General features: G+C 32.9%; 1 protein-coding gene across 1 annotated transcript in view; it reads left to right on the top strand.

Annotated features, from left to right (window-relative positions):
- Positions 1–10882, top strand: part of LOC115884605 (protein crumbs) — a 73636-nt gene extending 62754 nt beyond the window's left edge. The window contains 11 exon segments of the mRNA XM_030903239.1: positions 3640–3824; positions 3883–4023; positions 4081–4263; positions 6414–6732; positions 7020–7207; positions 7367–7488; positions 7555–7708; positions 9186–9288; positions 9345–9516; positions 9947–10043; positions 10046–10882. Of these exon segments, the coding sequence (XP_030759099.1) occupies positions 3640–3824; positions 3883–4023; positions 4081–4263; positions 6414–6732; positions 7020–7207; positions 7367–7488; positions 7555–7708; positions 9186–9288; positions 9345–9516; positions 9947–10043; positions 10046–10173 (1792 nt within the window). The 3' untranslated portion in view covers positions 10174–10882.
- Positions 10883–12658: the final 1776 nt, after the last annotated feature.

The raw sequence follows: 12658 nt of genomic DNA, 5'->3' as shown, positions 1-12658 counted from the left end.
GTTCGCACACTAAAAATCTCAATTAATACCTGTATATATTTTTAATATATTTTTTAATTGTAAAGTAATATATTACCTTTAAATGGAATATATTACATAACAATTATGTCAATTACAGGATTACAAGCTTGTTTTCTAAAATTTTTTAAATAAAACGAATTATAAAATTTCAATATACGTATATTTGTCGGAGGTATGAAAAAAGTAAAATATAAAATGGACAAACGCTTACTTACATTGCAATAAAACTTCCACTTTTAGTTTTGCAATCCAAACGCAATATTTCTATTTCACAAATAGAAATATCCGACAACACTAAAACCACTGAAACTTCCGCGGCTGACAACGAAAACTGAAAAATATAACGGCACTTTTTGTTTTGGACCTGCATATCAATGCTGTACCATTATGTTTTTGTTTTTGAAATAATATAAAATATCTAATTATAACTTGTAAATTTTAATATTTTAACATGATTTTAACTATTTCTGACAATAACTAACTTTTTGTAATATAATAATATATATTATAATAATAAGGTAGTATGTAATATAATTTAAATTAATATAATGGCAACTTTTTAAAATAACATTTATTCATTCACAAAATACAATAAAGACTAATAATTTAGTTTGAAAACAATGAATATTGAATTAAAATTAAAAAATTTAAGCGCGACCCCTTGTGTCAAAATTAGATGATTAAATTTTCGCAATTTTTACACCATTTGATGACGAAACCGCCTCTAGTGTTTGTTCGGGCGGTTGGTCTTTTACTCCCGCTTATGGCCATTAAAGAAAAAGTTCTAAAGGGGGATGTTTTGTGCGTACGATAACGGACGTTTTGACACTTTTGTGACAGATTTAATCTAACCTTAATAAAAATATAATAGTACAAGAGCTAGCACAGTCGGGACAACGAGAATTTTAAGACAACTGGTTCTTTAATATATCTTTTGCTATGCTCTCCTGTGCTCTCCTCTCCAATGTGCTTGCCGTCTGGCTGCCGGTAGACTACTGCGCATCGCATCTGTATAGGATATCCCATTTTCGTGTGTTTTATGGGATTTCTCGTTTATGAGTAGAGATACAATGATGCGATTTTCACATTGCTTTGCTACTTTTTTATGAAACTAAATATGCTACACATAGGTTTGTCCTAGCCTCCCTAGTTCCTGAAATACAGGGCGAATTTGTCACTACTGCGCGTAGTGAACAGATGTTGAATATACTCTGTTTTTTTTTCTCAGGTAAGATTTCGACAGACGATGACAGAAGAAAAGCAGATGACGTCCCATACCAATCTATTTATTTTACTAAAAAAAGTTTCTAATAATTTTTAAGTTATCTATGGATGGGTTTAAATATAAATCCGTCATGCGTCGTGTCTTGTTGTTTTTAACCAGTTTTATTGGTTTATTTAAAAAATGACAGATCGTATTTCAATTTTATTGGTTTGACGGAACGATGAACGACAAACGGACGCCGATGCGTATGAACTCGCCTTTAGATTTTTGTCATTTTTGAAGCTTGTCAAAGTCTTGCCAAATTATAGGTTAGAATTTTGTGTCAACTTTTGTTAAATACCCTGCGTTTTGGAAGATGATGCATTTTGATTCGTATTAGTACGTGTGTTTTGTGTCTTTTGAAGTCAAGTGGAGGAAAAATCGAGGAAAAATTAACTGTAAACCCAGAGCACAGTTTATGGTTTATACTCGCTGCCCAGGCAGAAAGTTTTATACACCAATGAAGTTGCCATCAATAAAGTTTGTATACCATTTCGTCGTAGATAAGTGCATCTCGTATATGGTAGAAGGATCAAACTAAACACATACTAAAAACTGGAGTAGCTGTAAAATATCGACATCACACGATAGGTAAATAATGGATTTTAGTACTGCAGGAAAATAATGTCAAAAGGTACTGGTTTAAAAAAATTAAGATTAAAGTTAATTAATCAACCTTTAAGGTATAAAATTTGGTAGGTGTTATTATTAATAAAATATTTTGTTTTATTTACCTATGTTGTTTTATTTATTCCTGTGGAATATTACAAATTTGTATTTGTGCATAAGTTATATTGATAAATATAATCTCATAAATGCGGGTAGTTTCATAAAGCTTGAAAGTAAATAATAGTTCTTTTTTATATTTTTTTGGTATGTAGTGTCTTGTTCTTGTTTGTTTTGTATTAACACATACCGTTATTATTAAATAAAATAACTCGATTACATTTTTTCAGTTTTATACAGTTTTTTTCACAATATTTTGAAGTAATCACTTGTCATCTTGTCAATCAAATTTTAAATATATCCTGCTATGCGTTCCAGTTGTACCAACTTATTTCTTTGTAAAATAAAATAAACTACTTTGAAATTAAAATGACAGACACATCTATCACTGTCAAGGATCTTCTCGTTGGACAGACTATATAGGTATGATGCGCAGTAGTGAACGCAACGTCTACCGGCAGCCAGACGGTCCGCACTCTGTTCAGGAGAGGATAGCAAAAGATCTTAGCCTTAGACTATAAGCAAAACAGCGAAATTGTTATGGAAATGAAAATATAAAATGACACCAATCACAAGCAAATCGTATATCCGATGAACGGAGGCATAAAAATGCAATAAATTTAAAAACTGCGATATTTTCTAACCAATGGAAGTTTTTAAATTCAACCAATAAAATTAATATTGTATCGTCGGACACCGGATGCATGAAAATCAAGTACTATACATATCTTGTTTGAAAACTTGTGATAATTAAGATGATAATTTCATTATTCATATGCATGACGTATGTCATAATGTCTGTTGTGCGAATTTTTATATTATATAGTTTTCAAACACTTCAAAAGGGTCATAGATAAATGCAACAAGTTTAGATTGGAAAGCCCGTAAAAATTTTAGGTTGCGAAATTATTTTGGGTCGCGACCGTTATACGCGATCTGGCGCTGCTATAGCGGTCGCTAAGAACAACGGCAAACAAAAACTGAAATAATTTTCTCTTGTCAAAGTCAGAATCTTCAAAAATCATAATCTTTCAAAATCCAAACCGCTCTCATTAAAGAAATTCCGAAAAGTGTTTATAGCGTCCATTTTCAAAGTAGTAATTGCTATCTTGTGAGTTTAATTCAAGTTTTATTTACTCCAACCGGTGATAATTGTGAAAAAGTGGCATTAAAAACTTAAAAAGCTGTGCTGTGAACTGTGAACTGCACAAACCATCGTGGATCGTGGCATAACGTCGGTTTCCAATGTTTCATAGGTATTTCATACATGCGTCCTTATATAAAATAAAGTTTCTTGTATGCAACACACTGTCTTTTATTTATAAAATTAAACGAAAATAATAATAAATTTGAATAAACAATATTTGGCGATATAATTCCGGAAAAAGCCGAACCGCTCCGAAATTTTCAAAAGTTTTGGGTCGCGACCGTTGCAAGAATAGCGCCAAATAGTGTTTACATTGTCCTTATGGCCACTTTCCAATTTAAACTTGTTTCATTTATCTATGAAAAGGGTGTTGACATTGTAACGTAGAAGGTGTGCTACACCTTGTACAGATTAAACTCATAGAATTGAAATGCTTGAACTGATATGTTATTTTACGGCTTACTTTGACGTATTTTTTCAGGTCATGGGGAACAGCATTGTTTATTAAACACGAAGTAAATTATTTTACGGTGTTTATTTACCACAACGAAGTTGTAATTGAATGGAATTTGGGTACAGGAATTGTTACAAAAAGGTTTAAAAAAGATAAATTTGACGGACAATGGCTCACTGTTGTAATAGAATTCAAGGAACAAAGTTTTCAAGGTAAGTAAATTTTTGGGTGTATATTTTATATTTTTTTCTACAAAAAAGTGGATTTTAGCTGGTTTTGAAGAGAACATGTTAGCTGGTGAACCTAATGTTCAGTTACAACCGTTTGACATAGCGTTCTTAGCTGCACTTGTTAGGGTTGGAGATATTTATGTCGCAGGAAGTGACAATAAGACATTTGATTTCGGATTAGGTAAGTGTGTGCTTGCAGTAATATTAAAAAGTAACCGAAATGTGATATTACTTATAGCAATACAAAATACTGAACTTCACAATGTAATTTCCACAACTGAAACTACGACTGTTGACCCATTGATTATAAGCAATTCTATAGAGAGTTCAGAGAATTATGTTGATGATCTGTTTCTCTCTAGAATCGATCAGTACAAAAAATCTGACAGATTTAAAGGATGCTTGGGTCAAATCAGAATAGGTAAGTTAACTGAGTTATTTTCACAATGCTCTACTAATATAAAAATAATACTTCAAAAAAAATTGTCTGTGATTTGTTAGATTTCTACCTTCCTTTTTTAAATAAGGGTTTAAAAAAGCGTTAATTTTTTGGTATCACATTATAAGTAGACTTGTAACAAAAATTAAGAATTTATAAGCTTGGTGCATTCTCCGCCGGTGCCTGCCACCATCGGAGGATATCGTAAACAACTGGTATATACAAATGCACGGGTTTAAATAGCGAGTATACTAGGGCTGGCATTTCTGGTCTTGGGTGCCGATTTTCGTGTATACGAACAGTACGGTCAACACGCTTTTCCCAAGCGCATGGAATTTAGCGTCAGATTAAGTGGTTGTGTAACAAATACTTCGTATTGTTGCTCTCTCCGACTTACTAGATTGCCATAGCAGTTCTCTCCTATACATGTAAAGGCCGACCCAAGGTTTCGCTTGCCAGCAGGGTATGAAAAATGTATTATATAATTATTCTAAAAGTGTAAGGAAGCAGAATTTGTGAAAATTCTAAAAATAAAAATAAAAAAGTAAATATTTTGATATCACCAGTAGATCTAATTTGTATTATAATTTATTATTCCAGCTAAAAAAACTTTTTAGATGAGTTCAACTACGGTAGCGAGCATAGTTTTACTCACCGGTTTTGCTAGTGACGTCACAATTGGGGCTATTTCGGCTATAACGAAATTTTTTAAAGGATCATAATTATAATTTTAGAAGATATTCATAAAACATTTAATCACTAGTTGATTAAAAAAAGTATACCATTAATATTGTAAATTATTTTTATCCTCTCATAGTACACGCCTATTAAATTTTTTGATTATGTAATGAGCTCTTTGTTTGCTCACTTGTTTCGTCGAGCCACTTGAATCAATTTTTGCTTTTGACTTTGATCAAATTGGTGGGAAACTGTGAAGCTATAAAATGTTTCTCCAAAAAATCCTCTATGGGTATTTCGCTACTGCACAGCAAGAAAATCTACAAAATAAAATAGTTATTTTTTATACAAAGTTTATCGCTTTCCGTCGTCGGAAGCAAAAAAATACAAAGAATAAAGAAAAAAACTATTTAAAATATTTAAATTCAACTATTCGAGAACACTTTAGATTTTTAAAACAAATACTGCTACAAGAAACCGTGACGTTCTGTTAAAATAACATGTTCATTATTTTATTCTGTTCATTTTAACAGAACGTCAACAGTTTCTTGTAGACGTATCTGTTTTAAAAATCTAAAGTGTTCTCGAATAGTTGAATTGAAATATTTTAAATAGTTTTTTTTCTTTATTCTTTGTATTTTTTTGCTTCCGACGACGGAAAGAGATAATCTTTAAGCAATTTTTCTTTGTTAGGCAAATTTGTATAACTGTAAACATAACTTCTGACAAGTAGTTTCCGTTTGGGTTTAACGCAGAAGTGTTTACAAAAAATATTTTTTTTATTTTGTAGATTTTCTTGCAGTGCAGTGGCGAAATACCCATATAGGATTTTTTGGAGACATGAATCCGCAACATAGGTATAGACATTTTTTATAAAATGTTGTTTTGGGAGAGTTGAATATCCGGGAAAGTTGTGTTATTGAATGTTATTGTACCCAACAACGCCCTAATTACGCTCTTATTTACGCGTTAACATTTTTTCGGCAATTTTATTAACATTTGAAATTGTCACAACACAACACGACGCCTAGTTCGGGTTCTTTTTCACTTATTTTTTACTACCCAAAACAGCGTTACATCACACAAACTTCGTACCTGAGTGTTTTATAGTTTCAATAACTGCACTAGTAAAAAATCAAATACTTTGAGAATTCCAAATATTATGACAAAGTCACGATTTTAATATTATTTCAATGCGATCGACATAAACGGTAATCGCACTGCGTGAAATACAGCACTTCTAATTTCTGCCGTTGGAGCGCTGCGGTCGGAATTTTTAAAATGAACTGAAATGCACCAAGTCTATAAAGATAGTACAGCCGGCGAAATATTAAAAGCTTTTTGCTTCATCTCCTGTTGACCTCGTAGGATTGAATTGGTTAACTCTTTGTTTTTAATATACAGGAATTCCCAATTTAGCACTTTTATGTATGGCTTAAATAATTTATTTATAGGAGAGTTGCTGTTACCGTTTTTCACAACCAAAGAAATTTATCCCAACGAGACTTATTACGACGAGCTGTTTGAACTGGATTCGAATACCAAACCGGACATAGGTTGTATCCTATGCTACGACAGCGACTGTAATGATCGTGGCCAGTGCATCAACGGTACCAACACTTATAAATGTGATTGCGTCAAAGGATATGACGCGGACGATTGTTCAGTCGACATAAACGAGTGCGAAAACAATCAGTGCCAGAATGGAGCCACTTGTATAGATCTTGTAGCCAAATACGAGTGCGCGTGCGCCAAAGGTTACGAGGGTGAATTGTAAGTAAAAAATCTAGATTATGTAAACTTTTGCTTAATCATGTAAAAGATGCTTTGAATAAAAATATTAAGGAGGAACATATCAACAAACTTAGGTCAAACGCGATAAGAGTTTGATTTGAAATGTTGAGGATTTGTTGCGCATTTTTGAGCTTATTTTGTTATTAATTATGTATTCAATAATTTGTTTTCATACAAGGGTATAAATAATATTAGATCCTACCTTACTTTTTTCATGCAATGAGCAAATGCATGTATGGTACAAACGAACTAGTTGATATTTTCAGTTGCCAAGTGGACATCAACGAATGCAACAGTGATCCGTGCAAGCACGGAGGAACGTGTCAGGATTTGATTGGTCATTTTAAGTGCGATTGTCCGGAAGGCTTCGTGGGAAAGCAATGCGAAGCACCCTTGCTGATCACTTGCGAGAATAAGCCTTGTAAAGAGGGCGCTACGTGCGAAACTGGTCCAAGTAAGTAAATACTAAAATGTTTATCTATTTTTGTTCAATATTGTTGAATATCGCAGATACCTGATTTATCAGAACGGTCATCATTGGTCATTATGTAACCTGTCTTCTTTTGTGAATCGGTCTATACTTTATTGCTAATGCTTTTGATTCGTCTTTTAGATGTGCACACCGGTAATAACTTTACCTGCTTCTGTACGGAAGGCATGCAAGGAACTCTTTGTGACACTCCATTCTGTAAAGTAAAACAATGCGTAAAAGGAATTTGTAATACTACAAGTCAAGTAAGTTTTTGTAATATAGGGGGTAACTGTCAAATTTGTATATATGTATATTTCTTACATAAATAGGTACCGTATTGTGCCTGTGATCTTGGATATGAAGGGAAATACTGCGAAACGAACATAGACGACTGTGTTACTGCGAACGGTAAAAAACCGTGCGAAAATGGTGGACAGTGCATTGATGGTATCGCAAATTATGACTGTAATTGTACCGGCATAGGTGAGTAAAATACACATAGTGTAAATTTTATACAGGTTGTTCGGAAATTAATGCAACAAAATTTGGTCATAGATTCTTGAAAAATTCCAAAAATAAAAAATACGGGTCACCTATTTTTTTATTTTTGGCGAGTGGCCCCCCTTTTCGGATTTACAGCCTCCTGTATTTTGCCCCTAAAAAGAGTTTTTTTTAATATCTCAGGGCCCTGTTGGACGAAAATCACTAAATTTGGTACACGTTGTTTTACCATAAAATGACATTTTTTGATGCTATTAACTTTTTTTTATTTTTATCAGTGGCGTCCCTATGGTATTTCAACTTAATATTATTGAAGAAAAAAATGGTACGCCACTGTTTTTTTCTAAAATAAAAATTATTTTTAAAATCTACATTAAATTTGGTATAAATTTGATCTCTTGACCTTTTTTTGGTACGACGCACCGTTTTCGCAATAATAATAACCATTTTCATACATGACTAAATCGCTAAAATTTTACCGTAAATTTAAATGGCAAAATTTTTAAAACGGCAAACTTAAGTTTAAAATAATTTTTTATTTTCCAAAATCTTGTTTTTATTACCTAAGTGCGAACCAAAATGTCCAAAAACATAAATTGCTTTTTTTTTAAATTTTGCTATGAAAATTTACATTAAAATTTTAGCGATTTGGTCATGTATGAAAATGGTTTTTATTTTTTTATGCGAAATCGGTGCGTCGTACCAAAACAAAGTCAAAAGATCAAATTTGTTCCAAATTTAATGTAGATTTTAAGAAGGATTTTTATTTTAGGAAAAACCAGTGGCGTACCATTTTTTTCTTCAATAATATTTAGTTTAAATACCGTAGGGATGCCACTGATGAAAATAAAAAAAAAAGTTAATAGCATCAAAAAATGCCATTTTATGGTAAAACAACGTGTATCAAATTTAATGATTTTCGTCCAACCGGGCCCTAAGATATTAAAAAAAAAACTCTTTTTAGGGGCGATATTCAGGGGGCTGTAAATCCGAAAAGGGGGGCCACTCGCCAAAAATAAAAAATACGGGTCACCTATTTTTCAAGAATCTATAACCAAATTTTGTTACATTAATTTCCGGACACCCTGTATAACTAACATAAAATGATTTTTTCGGATCATTGTATCAACGGATCCCAGATGCATCAAAATCCAGCTTAAAGGCGGATTTTCATGCGTCAGATAGATAACGATGACACGATATTAATTTTATTGGTTGAATTTAGAGATGACTTCGTAACTGTCATCGTAATGACAGACGCAACGAACTGTCACTCTCAGCGATCCTCACTAGACTATATTATAGTCAGTTCAATGTAAGGATAATTATAATATGTATAATAATTATAGGAAAAACAATAAAGTTTAATTCAAAACTTGATTGTTTTTCTCATAACTATACAGGGATATGTCAACTTGCGTTAATAATGCTTATCTGAATTATTATTTGTTTCTTTCAGGTTATGAAGGAGACTCTTGCGAGCTAGACATAGACGAATGCGTAGTAAACAATTTTGCTTGTGGCAAAGCAGGAACCTGTGAAAACCTACCTGGAACATACAGGTTAGTTTAAATCGGATTATTTATTTATTTCTTAATATTAAATTTGTTTTCTTCAGGTGTACATGTGGAAATAGTGGAAAATGCGGATACCATTGTGCCCTAGACGACCCATGCGAACACGAAAAACCGTGTGTTCATGGTAGTTGTATCTCTCAGTGCACGGACAAACCTGACTATTTGTGCGTTTGCGAAGACAATTGGACAGGAAAGAACTGCAGCGATCTAAAGGTCAGACTTATTCTAAGGGCTGTCAAAGGTTAGTTTTGGGTCGAGTTTTCCATACGTAGTAAGAAGAGTGCAATGCGTTTATAATGTACTGAACAAAGAGAATAGTAAAAACGTTGCCAAACGTATAAAATAAATCGAGAAACTGTACACATTGCTAAGATACGTGAAAGGGGATATAGCAGCTTTTTAAGTCTTTTTAAAAATAAGCGGTTTGCGATCGTGATTTTACTTTACTTGATAGAGAAAGGCGTACCGGAAAAATGTGGCAACGCCGCAACAGCACACCGTCTCATTTCTCTCACTTCGACATAATAAGATTTCTATGCGATTTACTTCCACACACATACGTAAATACCGACCCAAAAGTAAGAGTTGCCAGCAGGGTATAGCTCTTAATAAACAGATTTTTAAACTATTTTATATTTTTTAGGTTGCTTTAAGCCAAGCAGATAGCGGAATTAACATACTGTATATCATCGTTCCAATTGTTCTTATTCTGCTTACTGCATTTTTGATAGGAATGGCGGTATGGTGAACGTAGCCCGCAGTAAAAGAGCTACAAGAGGCACTTACAGTCCTTCTGCCCAAGAATTTTGCAATCCAAGGGTAGAATTAGATCATGTTCTGAAACCGCCTCCTGAGGAACGATTAATTTGATTAAAATGATACCCTTTTTGGATTAATCGAAAAAATAAAATAACTTGATGGCCTAGTTCCTTATTTTTTACCAGTACTGTACTTTATAATTTTTGCGAATGACGGCAAAAAAATGATTATAAATATTTTACTTTCTCCAATGAAACCGTCTCTAATATTGCATACCATGATATTATAACTTTTAACCTTTTTTTGTCATATTAATTTATTTTTCCTCACTTTTTACTTAATTTATTGTATTTTTTTATACAACGTAAATTTTCTTTTTCCCATACTAATTTTCTGACTGATATTATTTAATAGGTTTTAGAATATTTTTGTCTATAGTATTTTAAGTAGGGTAAATGTACTTAATTATATTAACTTATAGTCTTATGATATTCCCGTCCACGTAATGAGATATTTTAAATATAATGTTAATGTAAATTTTATGATGTGTGATCAGTAGTTCAAATGTCCTCTTTTGAACGTTGAACATTATTCTATTGTGATAAGAAAATAATGTAGATTATTGAAACAATTTCTAATGGCCTTTTTAACTAAATAACGATGAGGTTCTTCCAATGTAAAGAAGAATGTTATGTAATAAGGAAAGTACTTAACTTTTAGGACCAAAGGAAAAATGTAAATAGAGATAATTTATACATTTGCAATTTTTACCAATGTTTTAACTTGTGGTTTGTCAGAGAAATAAAGAAAATTACTTTTTAATAAATGATTTTTTTTGTTTATACCTTTTAAATTGTTTTTATATTATTACAAGGACTTTTTTATCCCCAAAAAAAAGCACTTGGTTTATCCCAAAATATTGAACGTTTTCTCGTTTTGGAGCCGAGTCTACACTGTCAGTTTTACCTTATACATCTTGCCTGTTCAGTCAAAACGGATCAAAACATTGCGTGTAAACGAAAATACGGACGTTTTCCTGAACTGAACTAAAACGGAAGAGAGTCCAAAGAACCCACGGGATGTTCAATTCTATAACAAAACTGTAATTTGAATTAAGATAGAAACTATCTAAAACTGGAAATAGCCATCTTAACCGATAGTCAAGCAGCACTAAAAGCTGAGTTGATCGCTTCGTAACCATCAATTCGAAGTTAGTCAAAGAATGCCTAGAGAAGCTGAACAAATTAGGCCAAGAAAATAAAGTCCTCCTACTCTGGGTGCCCGCACACCAAGAGATAGAAGGCAATGAAAAAGCAAACGATCTATTTAGAAAAGGAGCGAACACTCCACTAAATGGACCAGACTCGTTCTGCTTTCCAAGCGGAAACCAACTTAAAGCGGAACTGAGGAGCCTGAAGGACTCCATCCAGGAGCCTGAAGGACTCCATCCGTAACCTGGAATGGGAATCCTCTAATGGTCTGGGACACCCGAAAAAGTTCCTCAGAACTTACAACTGAGAAAAATAAAAGATTTCCTTTGATTTATGTAAAAAACAATCTTCGGATTGTCACGGGGTTTCTAACAGGATACTGTCTCCTCAACGAACACCTCAGTAGATTGAAGCTGAAAAACAACGGCAAATGCAGATTCTGTGGGGAAAATGGGGAAACACCAGAACACCTTATCGCCGAGACGACAACCGTTCATGCCATAAGCTTTGCTACGGCTGATGTCACAGACGGAGAGCTGGCCTCTGTGGAACCGTCTCAGATACTGGCTTTTATCAAAGCCCTGAGACTGTATGATGAGTTATAACCCGTTATAACTTAAGAAAGGGGAACACACAATAGATCAGTCAGGTCGCGGTGATTAACCCCCTACCTAAACATTCTTCATTCTACTGTTAATTTGCCTACACTAAAAAAATACAAGTATAGTTTAATTTTACAAAATTGTTGTGAGGTAAAGTCATACAAGATTTCGACAGACATCCAAAAAATGATAGAAAATACACTCGTAAATTAAAATGCACAGAACTGTCATGTATCCTTTCGTTGGACAGACTATATTTAATGATTATTCCCAAACATATAGCAAAGCTGATGTGAAAAAAAAAACATATTTTAATTATAGAAAGAGTTATAGCGTATGCTCGAAAAAAAAACGGCGTCCTGTTGGCTTAGAAATAAGGATCGATGATATTCCCTATATAATTTTACATAATATAAAATAACAGCGAGTTTCATTTCATAGCCACGGCTGACGCCATTTTTTTCTCGTTCATATTGTCTTTCTCTAATTTCTTTTTATTTTATTCATTAAAATTGTTATAATACTATGGTCTTTTTTAAAGCTACAGGAAAATCTTTATAGTTCGATCTACACGATTTTGGTACACGTCATAATTTCCTTTTAAATTTTAAAGAAATAAACGAGCAAGCGGTAATGATGGGTTTAAACGCAAGGTGGGCAAACTAAAATTTTGCATCTGTTATATAGTTCCTATAATAATTTCAATTGCAAATTTTCCAATAAGACCTATCGTAATTAGTCCAGGAAATAAGCAAGCCAGTTAACAAGATATGTAAAATATTC

This window comes from Sitophilus oryzae, unplaced genomic scaffold, assembly GCF_002938485.1.
Source record: "Sitophilus oryzae breed Bouriz unplaced genomic scaffold, Soryzae_2.0 scaffold_302_pilon_pilon, whole genome shotgun sequence".
Classification (NCBI taxonomy): domain Eukaryota; kingdom Metazoa; phylum Arthropoda; class Insecta; order Coleoptera; family Curculionidae; genus Sitophilus; species Sitophilus oryzae.
The sequence above is the reverse complement of the archived record's forward strand: the minus strand, read 5'-3'. Positions and strand labels throughout refer to the sequence as shown.